This window comes from Camelus ferus, chromosome 2, assembly GCF_009834535.1.
Source record: "Camelus ferus isolate YT-003-E chromosome 2, BCGSAC_Cfer_1.0, whole genome shotgun sequence".
In the NCBI taxonomy this organism is placed as follows: domain Eukaryota; kingdom Metazoa; phylum Chordata; class Mammalia; order Artiodactyla; family Camelidae; genus Camelus; species Camelus ferus.
The window spans coordinates 57,002,002-57,028,441 of record NC_045697.1 but is presented as its reverse complement, the minus strand read 5'-3'; the positions used below and the strand labels follow the sequence as shown (position 1 = coordinate 57,028,441).

Genomic DNA, 26,440 nt, shown 5'->3' with positions numbered 1-26,440 from the left:
TGTGTACCTATTCTCCTCTAATTAATCACAGGTGTGGAGAATCAGTTAGCAGGAAGAAACAGCTATTTAAAACAAAATATGTTAAATAGTAAAATAACTAAAGGAGTAATTTGCTTTTATGTTTTTTTCTCATAATGAAACTTGGTTAGATAGTAATGAAGTTACTTTATTTAGGGAGTTATATGTATTCAAATGATGAAAGTACACAAATGAATCAAAAACAGAAGATTTTTCTAGACCAACAAAGGATACACTGGTGAAAAATATGGACATGTTCCCACTGATACAAGGGCTTAAATTGTGCAGGAAGACAAGGTAGATTTTAATCCAAGATCATCTGCTGTTGTGGGATGACTTCAGGTACTGGGTTCTCAATCTCCAGCACAGAAATAAATACCAGCTTAGCAGGATAGTCTATAGAAATCAGGCAAGTTGTATGAGAATAACATAGATTATAGGTGTGTAAAATAACTTTTAATTCATTAAACAAAAAGCCAAAGTGAAATTGCACAGTTGCAGTTGTACCAACATAGAATGTCATTGAATACACATGATATGCCTATTGATGGTGCTTATGAATTATGTAGTTTGGACAGTTTTTCTAAATGAAAAATTCACAGATTCTAATATCTTTTTCCTCCTTGAATCCTACACAGAATTTGTGATATGCTTTTTCTTGACTGGTAAATAATGATAAAATAATATTTTTTAAATCTGCAATGATTGCATTCCTTCTTTTTTTCTTATACCCTGTAATTAATTTCAGGACAGTTGGGACCTATTTACTACTTTATAACTTCCAGATTATTATTCTTATAGTATTTAGAATCTAACGTTAGTAAATGCTAAGTACAGTTTTAATATTTAATAATAAACACCAGTATAAATCAGATTTAGTGTTTAAATTTCAAAATCATTTTCCTATAGTATATAATATTTTACAGTAGCTTTATATAAAAACCACAGTCTTTTGAGGTCTGCAAAATAGTTATAAGATAAACTTATTTGAGTAAATGTCTGTATCTTACAGAAAGAGAAACTAAGTTATAAACAGTTATTTTGATCCCAGGAAATTATTTAATCACTTATGTTCTCTAGTTCTTATTTGGACTATATTTACAATGTCTTTGCCAAAGTTATTTAGTCTGTTGTATCTGTCGTCATTTTACTGAGACTTAAAAATCCTGGTCTTATCAAATATCACATATTTAATATATATGAGAACATGATTTGAAGTCTTAACTTTAGTTCCATGAGTTTATCTATAAAGCAGAGAAATAGGTGTGCACATGGTATTAGGGAAAGAGAGAAGGAAAATATAAAACTTACTGGAGGAGGAAAGATTTGGAAAAGAATTTCTGGAGACTATAACCTTGAGCTGGGTCTTGCTTGAGTATTAAAAAAGTTGGGATGAGATTAAGTGTAGAGATGAGTATAAGCGGGACAATGCATGAATGAAAGCAGACATACTAGAGATAGTATATTGTGACTGAGGAAATATAAATGATTGTTCTGGCTGAGCAGGTATTGGATAGGTTATGGCCTGATTATGGAGAGACCTGAATACCAGTGTAACTGGCTTGCTTATGTACTTGAAAATTGCTGAGAGTAGATCTTAAATATCCTCACCACAGCAAACAAAAAAGCAAACAGAAAAATTATACAAGGTGATGGATTTATTAACTAACATTTTAGTGGCAATCATTTTGCAATATATATATATATATATATATATTTGACATATATATACATGTGAAATCACCGTGTTGTACATCTTAACCTTACACAATGTTACTTGACAATTATATCTCAATAAAACTGGAGAAAAGAAACCAAAAAGAAAATCAAAGAAAGAAACAAACAAAAACCAACAAAACAACTAGCCAGATCTTAATTCTGGTATTAATGGAGAACCACTTAATATCTTTAAATAAATGTCCAAATTACCATTTGATGTGGCACTCTATCCATTTTGTTACAAAAATGTATATATCAACTAGGAGTGGTTTCAGTAATGTCACATAATGTGAAAGTTAATAAACAAAAAATAATATAAAGAAAAGAACAATTCATGGCATGCTTTTAACAAATACATTTTGAGATACATTTAACTAATATACTTGATGTGAAAAAAGTTGATTTCAGCTCTACTAATTACTGACAGTGTGACTGTGGACAAGTCATCTATCCTATATATTTTTGATTCTTACTGTTAGCACTAATACTATTTTTAAATGGGTGATAGTATTAGGTAGTTAGATAAGTGGGGGCACTGGGCAGATAGGTGGAGGAGAGGGAAGGTAGTCCAGAAGATGGCATTTTGCCTGCCTCTTAAAGCGACTTGATTTCTAAATGAGTGTCAGCAAGAAACTGGTTAAAACTCCACAGCCATGACTGTGCAGTAGCAGAAAGGACTTAACCAGATAGCGCCAATGCTTATTGTATTATAATTAACATTGTGATTTAGGCACCTGCCCCACAGGTTTTTCTGTATACACCTTGGGTAAGGACATACACAGAGGGGCCGAATGTAACTAAGCATTCCAGGGAAAGGAGCCATCAATCAAGAGACCACCTCTAAGCAAGGGTATAAGAGAAAGGGGAGATAAAAACCACCACTTTTCCTCCCTTGGGTCAGCCCACCTCCCATTCTTGGAGGGGGGAGTACTTTTCCTTTCTTTTCAAATAAATCTTTTAAAATTTTCACTACAAATGTACCATCTCCCAACCGTAAACTTATCTTTCGAGTATGACAAGAATCGGAGTCTTTACTTTTTGGGGCAACAATACTTTATTGTATGCTTGTTGGTGGGGTTGTTGTTGGAGCAGGTGTATCCTGTAGGATCTTCAGCAGCACCTCTGGTTTCTACTCTCTACATGCCAGTAGTAACTTCTGACTCCTGTCAATCAAAAATGTCTCAAGTATTGTAAAATACTTCCTGGGGAATAAAAGCACTCATGTTGATAAGCCACTGCAGTATTCTCTCTCAAAATTCGGTGTCTTCAGTAATACTGTGAGGACTTGGGGAATATTAAATGAAAATATGTAGTTCCTGTTTGTCAATAAATGTTAACCCTTCATGTTTCTTTTTTATTTTGCTATAATATTTATTAATATATAGGAGTGCTTTTTCCTTTGTGAAATATAAATCTGTAAATCATAGAGGAATATTTTTCACAAAGGATTACTTCATTATATACAAATTATATACATATGTTTTTCTCTAACTGTTTGAAAAATAAGTTATCAATAAAGAAAGTTATGATCATGTTAGATCTTTGGGGGGAATGGAAGAGTGAGAAGACATAATTTACCCAAGCAGGGAGGTACAACTATGTGTTTTGAGACAATGGAGAAAGCAGAGCCCCAAGAGGAAATAATTGCTCTTGTGAAATTTGAAACCCCTGAATAACTCTATTAAATAAAGAAATGGTAATTAGATAAATAGAAATAAGTAATAAATGTAGGTGTATATTGAATAGATAGATAATCAGGGAGGTAAGAATATAGATGTTGGAGCTAGAAAAGAGGTGCCAAGAAGAGAGAAGGTGCTGTAGTTCTCTATTTAGTATAAACAGTATTCCACATTGTTTTTTTGCATCTAATCTAGACTGCAGGTGATGATTACCTACTCAGACAGGAAGGAAGGGTGCAGGGCAGAGTCATTCAAGAAATAACACAGCAATTAACATCAAACTGGTGGAAAATTCAACTCCCAACAGGCCTTGAGGCCCATGATGGTGGGAGATTTGACTTCCAGTAGGCCTTGAGCTTCATTATATGCTCATTGTAATATACTAACATGCTAACTGGCACCCCCACAGGCACCATGACAGTTCCAAGACTGACCATATAAGGTCAAAAAGTGATGGTGACCCAGTTCCTGGGAATCCCAGCCCCTTCCCCAAAGTAGTTGGAATAATCTTCCCACTTGTTAGCGTAAAAAGTTACCCAGGCCATAAAAACTAACAATCCCCACACTTCATGTCTGCTCTCTCTTCTGAGTGAGATGGTCCACACTCTGTCTATGGAGTGTGTAACTAAATTTACTTTATACTAAGCACCCAACCCCCACACCTCGTGGCCTTTCTCTTGCCTTCGGAGACAGCCTGCCCTCTGTCTATGGAGTATGTATCCCTCTGAGTAAATCTATCTTTACTCAACTGTATGTGGCTCACTCTTGAATTCTTTCCTACATGAAGCCAAGAAGCCACACTTGGCAGGGTGTGTCTCAGGGACTCAACCGAGACCTGTGACACGGCCATCCTTTGGCCCTACGTTCATTTTTCCTGTATCATAGTCATAATTTTTACCTAACCAACCTGTAGTAACTTTTTATATACAAGGTGAATTTTAATATAAAGTAACATTTCAGAAAAAGAATATCTTTAAGGGAGTTCATATTATAATATGAAGAACACATACAGAAACTTAGCCGTATAAAATCATGAAAAATTCAATTCATATTAAGTTGATTAGTAATTATTTGAACATAGGGAGTATGAGAAAATATCTTTGAAGATTACACTAGAGAGAAAATGCAGGAACCAGTCCATAAAGAATCTGTTGCTTTCAATAAAGTTTTAAAGAAAAATTTAGTAGATTATACTTGTTCATGGTAAACAATCTGGAAAACATAGAACAGACAGAAAAAAATTATTTTTAATCCTCTTACCTTATAATTGTGAATTTTTTGATACTTTTCTTTCTTTTATATTATTATTTAATATGTAAATTTGCTTTTATTTTTGGTAGTTTTCTGTTTTGTTTTTTGCTTTAGTGTTGTTAAATATCTACAGGATAAGTGCTTATCACTTTTGCATTCTATTTCATTTAATCTTTCATATTAGGATTTAATTATGCCAATTAAAATTCATAGAATATATATTTTAAAAGCTAAATATAACTCCATTATCTAGCTATAGCATAAATTGACAGTGTCAGCTGAAAGTTCATCCAGTTAGCAAATTCAGAGTCTCACCATCTGCTTCATCCTGCCCCTCATATCACTGTTTACTCTGTCATAGCACACAGATTTTCTTATAGCATGAGCACAGTCTAAAATTACTTTGCCACTCATTTATTAGTTATATTCTCATTTTCTATCTCAAATGAGACTCCAAGAAATAAAAACCTTGTTTACTTTATTCAGGAGAGCTCAGACCTGTTTTTTAGATACCAGATACCAGTAAATATCTTTAATGGATTAACAGAAATTGTATAATATAAAAACTAAATGTTGGTAATGTAATTCAAACATGGATGTTATATAACATTAGAAGCAATAAGAATTGACAATTATTTAAATCTACAACCATTTCCTGTAAGAATTTATAGTGAAAGTATATTACAGGTTGCTTACCTCAAATATTTTATTGATAAGAAAATGACAAGAAAACACATATCTAACAACTTAAGGTAAGCAAACCTAGCCAATATAAGATATTTTACAATAATAATTCCTAAATGACTTACTTTTTATTTTTATAAATTTCTTCTTAATGTTAAACTAATTGATAATGTAAATGTAAATGTAAATATAGGAAAGATTTCTTTATTGGGGTTATTTATTCTATTATATTCTCTGTTGAATTAGCCAATAGATGATTAGACAAAGTATAATAATTCCTTTTACTTGGAGATTCTACCAGGAAGGACAAGAAAACTTGGAAAACAACCTATTTGTTGAATGGATAACAATTAGGAAATCATTGATAGAAGAAGAATGAATTATAAAGAATTTATTGTAGAAATAACATTGATTTCCAGGTCAGTAGAATGATGGGATACACATAAAATTATACTTTGTGATTGTTGTGAACATTTTTTATATTTGACGGAAAAAATAGAATTTTATGGGCACCAATCATTTCTCAAACAGTCCAAAAATATAAACATATGTCTTCTATAGTCTCAGGAAAATAAATCTGGTATGATTATACATTTGTTTTTTAAAACATACCTGAACTTTTTTTTCTTACATGTTTTAAGCACTGTTATCTAACTACAGTTAAAAATCAAAATCCCTTTTTAAAATGGAACTTCTGCCTCCAAAATGCTTTTTTACATCTTGACGATCAAACCTCCCCTAAAGGAAGGCTAATTATAGGCTTCAGTATGCACCTGGGTGAAAATTAACTTTTAAGCAGCCTTTAGAATAAATGTTTTTTAATTATTATCATTATGCAAAAGCTGCATAAATGCTTTTAATTGTACTTATAAAGTAACATTTGCTATAATCACCTCTAATATCCAAGAGCAACCACAAGGGTTTTTTTTTTCTTTTTTTTTTTTAAATAAAAATAGAAAGAACCCTCATTATTGATTCACAGGTCATTTTACTTTATGAGCACAAATGTTATAACTGAAATATATCAACTGCAAAAGTGTAACATGTGCTCAGTGACAGTTACTTAAAATTGAACTTAAATATCTTGAAAATACATTTAATTACAAGATTAAAGGTCAATATACAAGATATTCAACTATAGTGTTGAATTTTGTGATTTGATTACCCTTTGATATTAAGCATAACATTTTTATAGAGAAGTAAGATTGAACATGCACATTTAAAAATAAGAATATGTTTCATTTATTTGAAAAATATTTGATGCTACCAAATTTTATTGTCTCTTTTAAGAAATATTGCTTAAAATTGCTGCCTGTGTGTATGAGTTAGTGAATAAGTTTTTTTTCATTTTTTTACTATTAATGGAATTATAGTCATTTTCAGTTGTGGTAAATACACATAAAATTGACCACATTAACAATTTTTAAGTGTACAAGTTCAGTGACATTAATTATACTCATATTGTTGTACAACCATCACCACCATCCATCTCCAGAACTTTTTCAGCATCCCAAATCAAAACTCTATACCCATTAAACAACAACTACCCATCCCCTTCTTTCTCCAGCCCCTGGCAACCCCTATTCTACCTTCTGTCTCTAAGAATTTCTGCTCTAGGTCCCTCATATAATTGGAATAATACTAGATTTGTCTTTTTCACACATGTTGTAGGATGTCTCAGAACTCCCTTTTTAAGGATGAATAATATTCCATTGTATAGATACACCATATTTTGTTTACCCATTCATTCATCAGTGGATAATGGGTTGTTATGAATATGCTTGTTTGAGTGTCGGTGTTCAATGATTTTCATTTTCAAAGAGTCACACTAACTACTGTGTTGAGATTAGATAGTAGATGTCAATACTAGAAGCTGGAGACCAGGTAAGGGGCTAGATGAGCGTTGATGGTGAGAGAAAATGGTAGTGGTGGAGGAAGTGAGAAGTTATCAAACTCTGATTGGATCTCAAAGATAATGCTGGCCTCTGGGCTGAAGCAGTGGGCATTTTTCTGTGCATTCTTTCTTTCAAGGCTAGCATCTGATACAGTGAAATTTACTTCTTTCAACTTTCTATGGGAAGTCAGAAAGTGATACTTCTAGAGAAACCTGGTTGTTTATCTATAGAGAGACTGACAAAAGTGCTAAGCAGTCTTCAGTCCTATTTCAACCAGCTAGAGGCCTGAAAAATTTCTCAGGGTGCCAGAAAACTTGAACAAAACACCAAAAAAGTTTAATTTTAACCATTTGAGAATAAGTTTTGTTTCCACAAAACTTTTGCTAAAAGACAAAATGCGCTAAGTGTCGTAAGGGTATATTTTTATTCAAACTTAGCCAGAAATTAAAAACAAAACAAACCAACAAACAAACAAACCACGTGCAAACAAACCAAAAACACCTTTAAAGTAGCAGCTTGAGCTACAATTGATGAAGGGGTGGGGAAGACAGGTAAGAGGCTATAATAATATGGAGTGAGGTAGCAGCTGTTTCAACTTTTGTTCTTTTGTTTTTCTTTCGATTTATTTCCCTCTCCAGCTACTTTTTATAAGAAATGTGCAAAAGACGGAGATGTGGTATTTTAAAAACACTGTCTCCAATTTTTATTTTTGAATAGAAAAAGTAATATTCCAGACAATTATTTAAAATTTAGCCATCAATGATTAGATTAACTGTGATGCTTCTTTTTAATATCATATGTAATCACAATTCTAGTATCTGTCAGAAAGTTTTAAAGTTAATTTATTAAATCTTGACTGCTTAATTATGTTCACAAAATTTAAATATGTTATTGACTATATTATGTGCAAAACTGTAGGCTGCCAGGCTCATAACTGTTACACTAAATGATTTGGAGGTAGAAGCTAAGATCTTTGATCTGTGATTATATTTTTCCTCTACTGCTTATGATTATTTCCCATCCCCTGGAATGGGGACTTCATTAGTAAAGATATAGTAAGTTCTGTTTTGATAAGGGGAAGATTTATGTGAAAATTCATTTTCCTTGTGGTCTAGTCTACTTTGAGTAGTTTCATCCTCCTGAAGACTCCTTAAACCAATTCATGTAGAGATATGTAGAAGAGAATTACTAAACACCAAGTAACCCAAAGTAAACTGATAGGTAACCCAATCTTTGAAGATATCATCAGGCATTAATTCACAGATCTATGCATTTCTCAAAAGAAATGTTTATGGTATATTTTATATGCCAGCCATTAATGGTATATTTTCTATTTTTAAACTTTCTGTGGTGTTTTTTTAAATTTATAAGTAGTATGCTCTACAAAAGTGATAGAGTGAAAAAATGGAGAGCAAATGCATTCTAAGATATAATGGAGAAATGGCCTGAGAAGAGACTGATCATTTGAACCAGGATATTGAATACAACCAGGGAAGATAATTTTTAACAGGAAAATACAAGTTGTGGTAATTCCATTCCTTTATATCTCATGTAGCCCAAAGAATAAAAGAACAAAACCAGAAAATGTTAGTATTCTTTTCATACGTGTTTTTAATTAATTTCAATTAATTCTACTAATGATTTTATTGTTATGAATTATGTTGGCTTCTAAATAAGTAAACTATCTAAAAAGCAGAGGCTGCATTATTACATTTTCTTCTCTTATCTACTGTTTGCCCACAGCTGACATTTAGTTCCTTTAACAAATTTATCAGTGAATAGAGTAGGAAAATTTGAATGTTAAGTGGCAGTATCTTAGTACTGTTTCCCAGTTATATGGCTGATAATAACATTTAACTTGTTCCTTAAACTACAAAACTGCTTCTTGACCAATCCCATATTACTTTAATGATGATATCATGTATATACATACCTCATTTAAATTAGAAATAAGGCCTATTTGTCTTTCTCTATTGAAAACGTGGATTTGTGAATGCTAATCATCATAATCTTTAATTTTCATAAAAATCGTAGTTGTTGAAAATACACATACAAGAATTTTAGAATTCGAGAATGTAAGTGCATTTTATTTATAAGATGAGGATACTGGCACTTTGGGAGAATATAGTATAATGAAGCATATTTAGGATGGCATATTATGTTATGACAAATATGATTCCATGCTATTTTACTGAATGGGTATTAGTGAATTAAAGTTTGTTGTCTTCCCATGAGATATTTTAATATTTTACATTTGGGAATGATAATAACGTTTTTAAAGGAGTGCTTTTGTTATTTCTTAAATAGTCGTTCACATAAACTCTCACAGAATGCATATAGACCTACTTTTACCAAGGATATTATGTCATATATGTATATATCTAAGAACTTTAATGAGGATATTTTGATATATGTATATCTATCTATCTATCTAGAGAGAGAGATTTATGTCAGAGAATTGGAAAGTCTCTAGAAATTAACCAATCTAAACAACCCCAATTTAAATATGAAGAGACTAAGAATTTCTTTTAAATATATAATATGTATTTAATTTTTGTCAGTTATATCCTTGTCAAAATATATATGCATATTCACATATACACTCATATACACATGCATACAGCCTTGGAGAAGACATAGGAATTTAAAAGTGTAAAAATAAAGCAAAAATATCTTTACACTTTACATCTCAAAGTTCCAATGCACTCTCTTTTTATCATCACATATAATCCATTGAAAAATATATATTTCAATATATATATTCATATATAAATGTGATTTATTCATTTATGACTGTTAAAATTCCAGAATAATATACAATGTATATATTATGAATAAGTAAGGTACATGGCTAATTACAACTATTTAACTTTTAATATAGGTAGAATTTTCATAAGAAATTGATCTCTTAGCATAAGATAACTTGATACTTCTCAGTAACATATTGAACAATAAGAAAAAAGTTTAATTGCTGTCAAAATAATATATAGAATTTGAGTGATTTACAACTTTTAAAAATATTTACCTTAGAATTCAGGTATTTTAAATTGTCCTAAGCAAATTGTATTATGAAATATTTAATGAAGTAAGATTTCATAAAGATCAATCCCTTGCAAACATATTGGATGCTATTTTTCATTAGTCATATTATAATTTCTACTTTTCATTTGTCTGAAGTTTATTACTCTAAATTTAGCTAGGTACTACCATTTTATATTTTTACTCAGAAAAATTTCTGTTATTTGTGAATTTCTGAAACACAATAGGCAACCATCATTCATCAAGTTTGATTTAGTGAGTCCATATACTACTTTTCTGTATATGAGATAAGATCACTTATTTTTTTCTTACAATATAAATGGAATCATTGCCGATTTCCTACGCATGTAAGAATTGAATTTCTTCAGGTAAATCTTATGTTTCTTTTGTGCCCACAAAGACATCTGGATACTCACTAGAAGTGTAAAAATTCCAACTAGAAGAAAAAAGATATAATCATTCATTCTCTTATTTTTATGATGAATACAGCAAGTTATATTAGAAACAACTATCATATATAGCTCTTAAAATATTTATCAAATGCTGCATAGTTCTCTATCAATTTTCTTTACTCACATTTATCTTCTAGTATAATATACATTCAATCAATCAATGGTTAAATAGACATAAAAAGTTCATAGAGATTAAAATAAATCTATATTTTTTATGTCTCACTGCCACAAAATACTCCCAAATAAGGAGTTTAAAAAACTCATTGAATTTTTAAATAATAGTTTTCCATATGCTTATAAAATACCTCTACATATACATACACACATATGACAAACCACATTAATTGTAATCCAGATTTTTGTGCAGTTGAACAAAGAATGGATGAAATGGACAGAACATATATCCCTTCTAATACATGCATTTCATAGCAATTTGACTTTTTCCTCTGTGTTAAAATGACCAGTTTTCAATATTACTCATACTCCCAGCCTTCCCTTCACAGACACATATGAATGCTTGAAGACATAGTATGTACAAGTCTGTGAGCATGTACAAGAGAGTTTCAAGTGAAGTGTATTAATATTACTGCTTCTTTTTAACAAAACTTTGTTTCTCAATAAATATATTTGCATTTTCTAGCTTGGGTTAAGCCACAGCTACACAGAGATGCATATTAAATAAAGTTTCAACATATTTTAATACTGCTAAAAAGTTCAAAATAAAATAAAAGCATAACATCCCCTTACAAATATGACTAATTCTAATACTATAGCAACTTGTCCTCAGAAACCACGTATCTTAAAGGTGTATTTACTTCAATTAATTATGAGTAAACCTAAGTCTTACCTGGCAGTGTTTGCGTCATGACTGTGAAACTAATCCATGATCCAATCTGTTAGATCGAAACATAACAAATATTTACTTGTTCACTAGTGGCATTAAATAGGCAATTAAAAAAAATTAAAACACAGTAGAAAAATTATAAGTAGAAATACATATCCCAAAGATAATTATTTCATTGTTAAATATGATAAAGCCATTAAATAATCCCATAAAACAGTGTCATATTCATAAGAAATGAAAGATAATGTTCTAAAAATGTTGATTAAAAAATAAAACCCTGAAACTTCTCAGGATATTTTATATGACAATTGTAAAATTTTCTTTAAATATAGATTAATATATGTACAAATATTATTTATTCTGCAGAGAAAATTATGGTTGAATAATTTCAATTTTCTATGCCTATAGCAAATTGAAATCTATATCATCATCTATATTTCTGTCTATTCTATGCCTGTATCTATGGTAAAACCTATATGTATAATGATATCATATATGATAACACTTATAACATATATTAACCTATAATACATGTAAATACATAAACACATGTATTTAGTATATCATCAAATAAAGTTCAGTTACTTGCATATGTAAATAACATACCTCATAGGTGTAGTTAGGACAGGAAACCAGGAAAAACATCCATGTAAAGGGGTTATAATTTGGAGTTGGGAAACAGGCATTATTTCCTTTTAAAAAGGAGTAAAATGTCAATGATGTTCCATATTGCAAATCTGATCACATGTTGTATAGGTCTGAGTTCCCTAGAACAACTATATACCATGTGAAATGTCATCATATATTTATAAAAACTATTTTCACAAATTACTTCAGAAGACACCGATTTTCAAATGGTACGACCTTTTGACTCAAATAGAATACCTATGGTTTTCTGACCATGTCTACAGCTATGTTGCTGTGAAATTAACCACAATAATCAGTTCTTTAAGTTTCTAAATAAAGTTATATATAAACATTACTTCGTATATTTGTATACTTTGTAATAGTTGCAGCAATATTGCATACTGAGATTCATAAATGCATTTTAACAATTGCATGCCTCTTCCTATTCATTAGTGTCAAAGAAGATATTGTTGGTTGAGATTTTTAAATATCTTAAAACCCTCTATTAAATTAGTGAAAATCCAAAGTGAGTTTTATAAGGATGTCATTTAAATCAGAAAAGTGCGAAAATCTCTCATAAGAGGATTACAATGAATATCAGTGTAGTTAATATTCAGAAATACCACATAAATTATTTCTTCTCAGTAATCAGGGTTGTCATTTACAGCTCTCATTATATTTAGCATATTGTATTTTGATTTTTGTTAGTTGCTTTTTGCCTTTCGAATTTTGTTCAAGAAACATTTAGATAACAAATTTCCAATGGTTTCAAGTTGAACTTTGAGCTGTGATATTTTAAAATAAATATGAACTATAAAATTACTATTCTCCATAGCAAGATTTAATCAGATATCACATCAAATAATCTTTCAGTTATAATACTAAAGTCATAATGAAATGTCAGTATGTTGTTTTCAAAATTGTGACTACTGTTGAATTTGTTAAGTAAAAAATTTATTGGGCACTATGCAGATTTCATGCACTGCTCATTTCAAGATAAAGACATATATGTATGCCATTTAAGTAGTACAGATTCTCTTGGTAACATTTATGTAAACGCCTTTACGTAACTTCCATTTATTTATCAATAGAAAGATAATTGAGGAACCTACCCACATTATAGGAACTGAATTTCAGAGGTAGAATTTGCACACAAGATAATCTAGGTTAAAGCCAGTTTATGACTGATAAGCCACTGGAGGTAGTGGAATGATCAGTGTCCACAAATACCAATTTCTTCCAGATGTCATTTGTAGATTAAATAACCAATATGTTTTATGACACAGAAAAACATTATATAGGTATTTTCTAAAGTGTATATAGTTGCTATTAATTATAATAATATATGTTTATAAGTTACTAATTTAATATTTACATTTCTGTGATATGCTTTCTCAACCCATAGTTATTATTTATAATAGAGCTTCAGTTAAGTTGAAGTTAAAGGTTTTGTTTGTTTGTTTGTTTGTTTTTTTAACATTACAATGCTGCACCACCCATATTCTTCTTGAGGCATAAAGGATTTATCCCAAAAAAAATATTCTGGAAAGTGTTTCATATGCTTCACCAGACTGCCAGAAATGTGGCAAGACAAGAAAATGTGAAGAAATTCAGACAGATGTTAAAACAAACTTGAAGAGACAAACAGACCTTTACTACTTAGTTATCTGTTTTTTCATATTTTTAAATGAGATTTTGTGTGTGTGTGTGTGTGTACATAGATACTTCATTTTAGAGAAACCATTATTAGGGAATATAATTTAGTTCAAATATTTGGAAAATTTAAGCATACAAAGACAAGAAGTAGAGAATAGTATTCTCAAATGTTTCCAACAATTGCTTTAAAAATAGTAATTAATAGAATTCACTCTAGAGAAGATTAAAAAAGAGACTAACCTGTGTGATTGGGATGAGCCAACACAACATTGATGAAATGGTTTCCAGCTTCACAAATCTGCAAAATATTTCAACCTTTTCAGTGTGATATACATGTGCCTTATTAAAAATACATTTTATAGATATACAAATATCCATGTAATATATTAGTTCCAAATATCCCCAAATATATATTATTACTCTAATTGTGGGAAGAGGAAATTTTGTATTATAATAATAAAAGAAGCTATTGTGGATAGATATAGAATCATAGGAATGAGTCACCTTGATTTAGAGATTTTGAAGATATTTTTGACCCTTTTAGACAGCTATGATCAAATTCCCATGTTTATCAGATCCTGCTGATTATCTGCTTTGTACTTGTTACAATAAATAAATTTTTATGGTGTGAAGAGGCAAGTTATATCACTGAAGATAGATTTGGCATAGGTTTACATATTCTAAATTTATTAACACAGTAGCAACCCTTCTATTGCAAGGGTAGTATGGTTCCCAGCTGGTTTTAGCTTAGTTTAGAAAATCTGTTGTAAGCAGTACTGCCCCACAAAGACACTTACTGCTTGTCTATCACCTGACCCCTTGGTCATGTTTAGTAGGCATTATGACCCTCTAAGAAGCTCAAGTGTTAACGTTCCCCTGGGCTAATAGGTTTTGAATTTGTAACGTGTATCCTCTGAAGTTAAAACCCTTTCCTTTGTCTGTCATATATACTTTACCTGATTTAACATAAAATGTATATTCAACATACAAATAACATGTTATTAATAACAAGTTATGTTATCCAAAATATTGTTTAGAATCATTCCACTTTTCACCAAATGATAAACTGTATCCCATAAGTTGAGCACTCTCAACTCAATGGCTTTAGTGCTATAAATCTCTTAAAATATATCTGATTTTGCTCTTTTTCTTTTCAACAATTTCTGAATTCCTTTCTTCGTATATAATTATAGTTCTGTAAACTTTTAATTTCTAGGTGGTTCTAACATTGAATAACTGGCATATATTTCTACACCGTAAATTTTAGGAAAGAAATACATTGAAAGAGAAAACAAAACTCCATTTGTCGTCACCTAAAACTGTTATACAAAAAGTAATTTGGAATAATCAACTTCACTAGGTTGATTCTCCCAGAAGATAATATTAGAACATACACCAAATAAATTAAAATAACATTTGAAGTGCCGGAAAATCATATGATTGTTAGCATTCATATTTTTGCACAAATTAATTGTAGAAGAGGCTTCCAATTTCTCAAGTTACCATTAGAAAGAGAAGATTAAATTTTCAGAATTTTCAGATCATTATTTTCAGTTGAAATTATTTGCATGAGTAAATGTGATTAAGAGTAGGTCTTTTGCTGGATGGCCCTGTGTTTGAATCCTGAGTCTTTCACTTAGTCGTTGCTATTGATTAAATGATTTAAATTTTGAAATTTTCCTTCTTCACCTAAGTGCAAATTTTAATTCCTGTTTCATAGAGATTTTATAGTGATTAAATGAAATCAAGTACCTGACATATTAATTGCTCAATTAAATTATTCTGATAATTTTAGTTACCAATGTAATCAATTAAAACTTCTTTAGAGAATTGTTCTGCATTGATCTCACTTCTCTAAGTTTCTGTATTGCATATTGTCAGCACCACAAAACACATAATTTGTTATAATGTTATATTTGTGTAGGTTTCAGTTAGACCACTAGAGTAGTCTTATCATAATTTATCATTAGGTGTTCTTTATCCCACTCCCCCCCCAAAAAAACATAATGTGTACTAAAATAAGAAATATGAGAGAAGAGGATAAAAAACTGATAAATGAATAAGCCATATTTTTCATTTTGCTACCTACTGATGAAATGCTTACCTATGTATGTTCTAGGGGCAAAAAAGCACTGACTCTGTCTATATGCTTGGAAGTGCTTAGTTTATCATTAACCTAGCAACTTCCTATTGAATTTTAAAGAGAAATTGTGACAATCTGTAATTCTTACCTTAAGCACTGGCTTTCGAATTCTAGGTAATAAGTGAGTTCAATACAGGTTGCAGTACTAGTTGATCTAGATAAAAGTGGTTGATTTAATTTCCTCTTGGGTCAGTGCTTACTAACATTAGAAAATTCTGTCAGTGCTATAAAACTCAATATGTGGTTTTATCACTGATTTAAATTCCAGGGACACATTAAATTTGAAACATTGGAATATTTCTTAGCATGATTACATACTTCTCCTGGGTTGATTCTTACCCAAATTAGATGTCTTCATTTAGTATATTGGATATTAACACAACAATTTCATAAATAGCATTTGGGGAAGTTGCTGACGTTACTTTTGACTTTATATTACTTAAATTATAAATTATCTTAGATAATAAAATGTATCGATACTATCTACTATGAACTATGTATGGCCCCTATGTAACACATATGACAAAAACAATTGTAGATGATAAATATACAGAAACATAAAAAAATAAGGAGACAATGTCCAGATATATTGAGAGAGAAATAATATTCAAACATTATATCCAAAACAAGCATGATTCTCCTCATTATAATAGTGGAACAAGTAAATTTGAAAATATTTCTGTTGGGTTGCTCATATATGAACTGATCATTTGCAAGCAATCTTACTTTTTTCAAAAAGTTTAATCTAATTAAAAATAAGTTTGTATTTTTTAAAACAACTCACAGAGAGATGCAACCCACAAATATTACCAGAATTGCCTGAGTTGTAAAGAACAAGATGGCATAGATTTTAAAAATCATTGTTGTACAAAAATGTGAGTATACGTAACATTACTGAACTGTACACTAAAAATGGTTAAGATGGTAAATGTTCTGCTATTTTTTAACTACAATTAAAAGTAAGAGTAGTCACTAGGTAAAGTATTTAAAGTGAGAAAGAACTTTAGAGTGGTAAATAATAAAAATTCAAATGGACTTAAATCTGGATGCATATGGTGGCTTAAAGCAAGTGAAAAATATTTATGCTTTATTTCATATAAACTTTATTGAGTAATTTGACTACTTGTTACTTCTCAATAGCATTCATTTGAAAAATAGCAGAGTGTTGATTCAATATTCTACTTTCCCTCAGCATTATCGTTATATGGATAAATATGAAATATGAAATTTTTAGCTAATTAAAAATTAGTTTTTTATATGGAAAAATCATCTTTTAAAATGTTTTGATTCAGAACATAATCAAAACATTTTTCCTTTTTCAGCATCTTCTGTACTCTCAGTTCTTTGAGGTTTCAATTTTATCTTTAATCAGTACAACTAAATATTTAATAATGTACAGTGTGGGGAATGTCAAATTTTAATAAACCACAGTGGACTTTGGTTAATATATTAGAAGTTATATATTATACATCACATCATATTCTACAGATTTTTCTGAAAACATGCCCAATTAAATCCTGCTGTATCCAGACTGAAAGACATGATTGGAACAGAAAATAGAAAATTTCAGCAGTAAGATTCTTTTTGTTTACTACTAGGTGCAGTAGTCTCCCCTTATCTTCAGTTTCATTTTTTGCAGTTTCAGTTACCCATTGTCATTTGTGGTCTAAATATATTAAATTGAAAATTCTGGAAATTCACAATTCATAAACTTTAAATTGCCCACCATTCTGAGTAGCATGATGAAATCTTAGGCCATTTCACTGTGTTTGGACATTTTCTTAATATGTTTATAAATTAAACTTTGTTATAGGCAGTGAAGGTTAAGGAAAAAACATAGCATATGTAACGTTCATACTATCCAAGCTTTCAGGCAATTGCTGAAGGTCTTCGAGTGTATCTCCCACAGAAAAGGGGAGACAATGGTATTGTGCCTCACTCAGTAGCATGTTGGCATTGTAACAAAGATTCCAGTGACCGATGACCAAAACAAAGGATTGAAGGAGACGAACTTGCAGGGATATATAATTTATATATTGTTCTTTCTTAAAAGTTTCATCATATTAAGCATTCTCTACTTTAAATAAGTGAAAATAAGTGTCAAAAAAACCCCAAAACCCTAATACAGAATTTGTAGTCATCAAGTGGTCAGGCTGTCATATTGCAAAGTAAAATCCTCTTCGTTTCCACAGTAAAAACAAGTCATCTTTGTTCAATGATTTTATATTTTTAGAGGAATGAACATAATAGTCATCTTATTTCTGCATATCTATTATTCCCTTCAGTTTTATATAAATTATTATTAATTATTGGCAGCTCTAATACCTAATATTGTTATCATTTAAGCAATGTGATAGTCATTTTACTAATTCATTTGAAATGCAGAAATCTGCCAAAATATATCTAACACCCATAAGCTTGTTTGAGATTCAGCTATTTTTATTTTCTCTAGTAATAGTGATGGTAATAACAATAATTACAATTTTGTTTTATTTATTTTAACTTAATATTTCAAGAATAAGGAAACTTCAGGTTAAATATATGATTACAGGAAGTTTCACCTGTAATACATATCAACTATTCTGATCTTGGGACGTTAACGTATACCTTAAGGGATAAATCATATCACATAGACTGAAATACTATTTGATATAATAAACCAATATTACACTGTTTCAGCATTCATTGTCTTATAATTTATATTACTATGATCATAAAATTATAGAACTACATACATTTATTAAATGTTCCTAGATATGGTAAAGTTCCTAGATAAGATATGATATATTGTTCCCAGAATCCTCTCCACTAATTACTGTTCTATGCACAAGGTCCTTTTCAGCTAATTGTTACAAGAGAAGGTGTGACTTCTTGATAAGAGCCTAATTTATTACTTCCCCAAGATTTTCCATTTTGATAATAAAAATACAAACTTAACCTAAATGACTGAATAACTAATGGTGGGAATGAAGGTACAGAGGTAAAACCAGGAAGAAAAATTATTTTCAGCACTCTGCAAACCATGTCTTATGAGTTATTATCTATTCCTTCATTTCCTACATTATTAAAGACAGTAAGAAAGGCAAGAAAAAAATTCTTTTTCTCATGAAACTCTCAATGTACAAAAAATTGAAAAATCATAATTGCTTCTGGGGAGCAAAACTAAAGTTGAGAGTCGATGAAGGAAATAGGATTGTTAATTATATAAAATATATAGTGTTTTGCAATGGTGAGTTTGGTGTTCTGTGGATAAAGTTGGGTTCAGAGGATAAGGGGGTCATAGAACTATGAAGAGGCTGGATTATAGTGTATCTCCACAGTACTTACAGCAGAAAAACCAAGTTACATCCAGATGTTATGGAGAAGGATATTCTGAAGTCTTTATAAATTTGCATATATTTGATTCTACTTGTTTGATTTTTTTCCTTGTAGATTTTGTGATACCAGGATATATTCAAGGAAGGAAAGTTATGTTGAAAGTCAGAAAGAATTTATAAAAAAAAAAAAGAAGTGATAGAATACTTCTTATAATACATTGTAAGCATTGCAAAACCTACCAAAATCAAAGATTTTACACAAAGAATCATTACCTGATTTTAGAAAATACACATTGTAAAGTGTCTTGTTTTATTTGCAATATACTTTGGTTAGTATATTAGGGAACACAATAGTAGTAGAAATAAAACAGAGGGAGCAGAAGAGAGTATTACAATTGTTGATGGTTAGTCCACAAAAGGGATGATTCACACAATAATAATTAAGAATTAGCTGTAATTGTATTCAACAAAGTTCTAACATATTATCTTCTTACCAAATGGTAATCTGGCTCTACATAACAACAGAAATGAAAACAACTTTAAATGAATGTGTTTTTCTTCTGTGTTGAAGCAGTGTGAGATCAGTAAATGAAAACAGAAATTTCTCAAACATAACATTTTATTAGTAAAAAAAAATTAGCACTTGCATATATGATATGCAACTTTCTGGTTGAATTTTATACAAGATTTCTTTTTACACCTTTATTGTGGTATGATTCCTGTATAGTAAACTACACGTTGAAACCACCACCACAATCAAGATAGCTAACATTTCAATCACTCCCCAAGAGGTGCAAACAAGATTAATCCATGAATTTCCCCTTTGTTCCTTCTATATAATAATTGATTCTACATAATGTTATGTATGCTAGGCATCTTCAATTTAAGTGATTATATATAAACTCAGTCAACTCATTATTTGTTATATTCTGTATTAGAATCAATTTCTTAAAATTTATCTTACTATCATATTTTATTTCTAAAAGTTGAATGTCTTGCTTGCATTGATTATTATTGAGAAGCCACAGAACTAGCAGGCCTTCCTTTTTAATTTGTCATCACAATTTGTGATTTTAACAGTCATGGTGGACCTTTAGTCTCATTTCTAAATTTCAATTTGCAGTGGAACAAAATTGCATTCAAAATTTGACTTTCAAATAATATTTTTTCCATATATTTAGTACTATCTATAATTAAAAGCACAGGTTATTTTCTTATCTTAATTTTGGTCTATGATTAAAACATACTGCTTCTTATGTGCTTGGACTTGTGGAATTAAAGTTATCACATTTACTTACTATGTCTGTATTGGACATAGTCTATGCAGAGTACTAACCTATATTTGTGTAATTTGGCATCTTGGCCCCTACAAGACAGCAATTGTGATAAAAGATTCCTATTTGCCTAGTTCTTTTTATTATTGTTTAATAAACATTTTCCAATGGGTGATATATAAAATATCATTGATTAATAAAGACATGTATGAGGAGGAGGCCCTAGTAGCTTGACAAAAAGAGCAGTTTTTAAAAGTCTTCAGAGGAAAGTATATATAGCAAACTACTAGAATTTCAATTATTTCCAGTTAGGACTCTTTTCATTTTTTAAGAAAAATATTATAGCTATGATGGCATATAATGATTTAGAAAGCTACAAATTTTAAGAAAATTATTGTTTTATACTAGAGCCATAGATTTATAACTATATCACATTTGAGAAAAGGAGGAAAGCAAGACTGTTATATAAAATGGAAGTTGTGTAAATATTTTCAAGTGTCATTGTAAATATTATATAATATTATGCAAATATTGTGTTATGTAAATTTCTTTCACTAATGAGTTAATTGAGTTTGCACATAATCACCTAAATGACAGTAAACAAGTTGCAAAAAAAAAAGTAGGATATAATAATAGGAAAGAAGGAAAATGTGAGAAACAATTAGGCATTAATCTAAAAATGTATCTGAATAAGTAGCAAGTATGTGTTTATTATTTTTTAATCCATTATTTCATTCTTCCATTTGCTCAAATTTACTGAACAGTTAATATACAGAAAACATTAGGCTCAGAACAATATAGATTAGCGATGAAGGCATCAAAATAAATAAATTGTACGATTGCTGTCTATAAACAGTATACACACATGGAAAATTAAAAGGTGGTGATATATTTATGACATATTTGCTTAAAAATTCTAAACAAAATAATTTGTGTCATTAAAGCAAGTAGGGAGCTCCTACTTTGTAGGATACTAGGTGTAAAAAAGATAAAAGCATAACCTGCCCCTCTCACAGCCAACACAGTAGTGGATGTTATTAACCAAATTATTGATTATGTATATATGTACATGCATACAGGTTCATATAAGAGTTTTTCATAAAGTGTAGTGTTATAATTTGTGCCTTGTACAAAATGGTGGGGTATAAGTTGTTCAATACAAACTTTACAAAGGATCTGGACATGTGCATGAATCATGATAGTTTATCAGTGTATCATGGGCAGGAATAGCGCAGTTAATCTTTCAAGGGTAGGAATGAGGAAAAACAAGAATAAGGAATGAAAGCATGCAATTATGTGGTATATGGAGCCAAATATCTATCTAATAAAATAATGCATTTCAGAAATAATAAATAGTCTGTTGTACTCAGATTGATTTATATCAGATTCAAACAATATGTATGTAAAGTTAAATGGAATGAGCTAAAGACCTGAACTGAGAACAATAAGTAAAGAGCCCCATTTCATTAAAAAAAATGAACTTTGTTTTCATCCAGAATTACTCAACAATTACACCAAAGTGGTTTTTGGATGATCATCAGGTAGACTTGTAAAACTTTTTATTCTTAGAAGTCCGTCCGTAAGTTGGTAAATGTGCAGATAATAAGAATTACTGAGTTTAATTTTTTTCAAAATTTACTCTATTTCAAATAATTCTAATCATCATTTATAGATGAATAGAACATTTTGATTAAAAGATTTAGAGAACTAATGACTTGATTATAGGAAGTTATTTGATTTATTTCATTTAATACCATTATGTATATGATATAAAATAAATTAAATTTTCTACATGACAAATCCTCAAATATAATCTGTTTGAATTCTGAATAATGCTACAATTAGAGTATGAATAGCCAATAATATAAATATAATATAAATACATACCAGAAAGTTGATAGCAGATACTATGACTTGCCTGTTTCCAAATGCTACAAAGCAGAAAAAGAAAATGTTAGGTAAACACTCAGTTTTTGGATTGCATACTACAGATATAATTCAGGCAAGGCTTACTGACTATCACTACCCTCTAATCAAAAGTACTATGTGATATATAATTAACCTTTTGGGATGATACTTTTGTAGTCTAAAGAGATGGTAATTTCCACATAATATTTTTCTTCTAGTAAACTAATGATATTTAGGATATAAATGGAATCTATTTTTAATTTGCATTATTAAACTCTTTGATGGCCTATTAATCTATCTCATTGTCACTTTAAAAAGCACATTAGTATGACCTAACATAATGACAATCAATATCTCTTTTAATGTTCAACAGTAAAAAGAAAAATGCTAGTAATAGTAATTTTTATTTTTGCATTGATGTTTTACAACAGGCAATATGTTAGTGTTTTATAATTTTTCTTCATAAAAACAAATATATGAAGTAAGTATCATTGTTCTCACCTTACAGTAAAGAAAAATATAGTTTAGGTAGCTTGCCACATCATATAAATAATAATGGACAAAATGGAATTTGAAACCGGGTTCTAAATTCACCTTGTTCATGGTGGAGAAGTTGGGATATACAAAACTAATGAAAAATAGAATTATCTAACAAGCTCATTATCTGTATTAACAGTTGAATTTCTTCTAGTTTTATGTGTGTGTACATGTAAATTGTATTTATTTATATAAACACATCTACAAATAAAAATTAATGTAATGCCTCACTTTGAATCTTGGATTTTTTTATGTAAGCGCATATTCAAGGACTTTTCATAATTCATTGAACATTTATTGTCAAAGGTATGATAGAATCTGCTTCATAATAATGTACAGTGTGGTTAGCTCTTAAAACATTAACTTATTCAATTGCTGCATAGTTAGGGTCACTTTAATTTTATGTGTAATAGACAATACTGCTTCAAACATCTTTCTGTATAAATCTTTTACTGAAGTCCTATTAACATGAGTTAGAAACTCAAAAGTATAATTTAGTTAAAAGTTATATAAGTATTAATACATGGATATATGTATGAAGTACATATTAAAAACATATACATGTATTAGAAGTTTTGTTTTTATAAAGTGCATGTATATAATTATAAAATAAAATACATTAATGAAGAAATTTGGGAAAGAGATAAAGGTTCAAAGGGAAAATAAACTGCATGAAAAATCCCACCATCCATGAAAAACTAGTTAATATTCAGATTTTCCCCTTTGGAAATACACATATTTGTTATATACTTTTTACAATATTTGATAGAATAATTTTCTAATCACCTATTTCCTTAATGTTATGTTATATATATTTTGCCATATAATTAAACATTTTTCCCCAGCTAAATCATAATAATTAAATGATATCTATCCCTATCTACCATAATTTTTTTTTAATTTGTATCTGCTACTAGACTAAACTTTATTCATTCAACACTAGTTATTAGAAATTTATATGACAGGCTGTGTACTTGTGATAAATTAATTATTAACAGAGCCAAATACAGTCCTTACCTTAATAGAAAGTACTTTCTGATAAGGAAACAAATACTCATCATATGCTAACAAATGGAAGTTTGCAGCTTTAATAAGTGTTACTAGGAAGAATCTATGCAATATTTAATATAAAAGCTAAAAAGAAGGATTTGTTGTAATCAGGGAAATCAAAGAGGACTCTGAGCACATGACTGAGCTTTGACCTAAAAAAAGATTAGATATTAACACAAAGAAGAGAGGGATTCAGAACATTTCATGCATCAGAACTGTGAAGGTATGCCTAGTTCTCATTTTTTAATGAAAAAAATTATGTGGTAAAAGCAGGTACTGGGCCACAGTATAACTTTATAAGATTTTTATATTAATTTCCAGAAAAAAACCCGAAGTAACAGATAATATAATTTGAAACAAACTTTCTAGAAAAAAATTAGCCACCATTAGAATTTGCTATAGTATTTTTATAATTTGTATATTCTACATTTAGATAGGCAAAAAATAGGACATTTTTCCTTGACCATTTTTGATATTAAACATTTGTGTATTAAGTTTTCTGAACACATGCATTCTGGTTTGTGGTTAATGGAACATTTCTGCTATTGGGCAGTTCAATTGTGATAATGTATTTTTCTTAATTACCTTTAAACATTGTTCAAGAAGTATGAAAAATGACCTCCCTAATGGTATATGTGTCAGAAATACATACCACTAAGGTTTTTTCTTTTGTATTTAGATTGTGTGTGTATCTGTGCAAATGTTACTTATTTTATGCAGTCAAATCTTTTGAGAGTAGGGTTATAGAAAATGTGAAGCTGTTAGTACAGAGGATACAGAAGTGGAAAAAAAAAAAAAAAGACCAGTTGATGTAAAAGACACAGAGCAACAGTTTAAATTATGACAACATAAAAAAGAACAGAAAATTAGTAACCATAGTTATAATAAAGAAAAATACCCTGAATTAAAGATGAGTATGTAAATCAAAAGAATATATATACATAAAGTGAAAGCACATTAAAAATAATGATGAAAGAATTAAACACACATGAAAAATAAAACCACTGTTTATTTCTTCTGATTGTGAAGGTAAAATGGAGAAAGATTACATTGTAAGCATGCAGGTTTTAAAGATAATTTTCAAGGGAAAAGATGTAAAAGTTGGCTCAACTATTCTGTAGCTCTACGTATCTGAACTTAATGAAACACCCAATTGGAGTACAATGTTTTAATATGAAGGAATTTCTAGCTTGTTTAATTAGTATGTTTGTTTCATTTCCTTAAATATGATTGACTAATAAGATTACAACTACTTAGCTGAAAAAGTTTAATTTGTACTCTTTTGTCACTTTGTCACAGTCTTCTTAATTTTTTTTAAATTTCAGATTCAATAGTTATTTAGGGAATAGGTTTTTAAGTATCTAGTTTCAAAATTTGTGTTTAAAATTTTTGATACTGTGTTTTAAGGTTTATTTCATCTCATCTAAAGATAGTGTAGTTTGTACTATTTCTACTTTGTAGGGACAGCATTGAATTTTTACAATCTAATATATGATCCATTTTTAAAATATTTAATCTATAAATTAAAATCAAAGAGTTATAAAAGGGGGAGAATCAATCTTTAAAAATCTTAGGCAGAGTTAATGCAAGGAAAGATTTTTTTTGTAGTGTTACTACAGGAAAGTAAAATTCGTAAGAAAATATTAAACCTAACGAATGTCATAATCTTCTAATAAATTAGATTTGTTGGATTCGATTATTTTCCTGCAATGTGGGCTAATTAAGTTGGTATGGACTGAATGGTGTCCCCCAACATTCAGATGTTAAAGCCATAACCTTCAGTATGATGATGTTTAGAGATGGGGCTTTTGGGGAGTAATTAAGTTTAGGGATTAGTGCCCATATGAGAAGTGATGCCAGAGAGCTCGCTCGCGCTCTCCATCTCCCTCTCCCTCCTCGATCTGTGTCTCTACCTGTATGAACGCACCAGGGAACCCAATCTGCCAGCACCTTGATCTTAGACTCCCCAGCCTCCATAGTTGTGAGAAATAAATTCCTCTTGTTTAAGCCACTCAATCTGTAGTATTTTGTTATACAGCCACGGTTGCCTAAAACAACTACCAATTTAAGATACAGAAGCTTCTCCTGCTTAGATCAAAACTAAAGGTCAAATTGATGTGATGTTTTTCCTCCATAAAGATGTCTATCCAGAATCTACCTGTCTGGCTGATTGGGGGTTGGCTAACCTTTTGTTCAGATTACTGCTTTCTGTGTCCAAACTGCAGGTTCTGTTCCAGTTGTTTGCTGGTTGTGAGTGAACTGAATAACAGATGTGCAGTTACCAACCACCATCAAATGTCACAGACCATGATGTGCATCTGTTATTTATAGAGTGATATGTGGACTG

The 26,440-nt window shown here is 30.0% G+C and overlaps 1 protein-coding gene across 10 annotated transcripts in view; it reads right to left on the bottom strand.

Annotated features, from left to right (window-relative positions):
- The window catches only part of TECRL (trans-2,3-enoyl-CoA reductase like), a 107,111-nt gene that overhangs the window by 10,402 nt on the left and 70,269 nt on the right, over positions 1 to 26,440 (bottom strand). For 3 of the 10 annotated variants that reach the window (XM_032459397.1, XM_032459413.1, XM_032459428.1), the window contains 5 exons: positions 22,486 to 22,529; positions 14,105 to 14,162; positions 12,188 to 12,273; positions 11,585 to 11,630; positions 9,780 to 10,721 (listed from right to left, as the gene is read on the bottom strand). In XM_032459397.1, coding sequence (XP_032315288.1) covers positions 10,594 to 10,721; positions 11,585 to 11,630; positions 12,188 to 12,273; positions 14,105 to 14,162; positions 22,486 to 22,529 — 362 coding nt within the window. In that variant the 3' untranslated portion in view covers positions 9,780 to 10,593. Of the gene's footprint in view, positions 1 to 126; positions 415 to 1,679; positions 3,022 to 3,042; positions 4,629 to 9,779; positions 10,722 to 11,584; positions 11,631 to 12,187; positions 12,274 to 14,104; positions 14,163 to 22,485; positions 22,530 to 26,440 lie in introns of those variants that run through there. The other 7 variants (XM_032459379.1, XM_032459406.1, XM_032459399.1 and 4 more) reach the window with 7 other exon arrangements.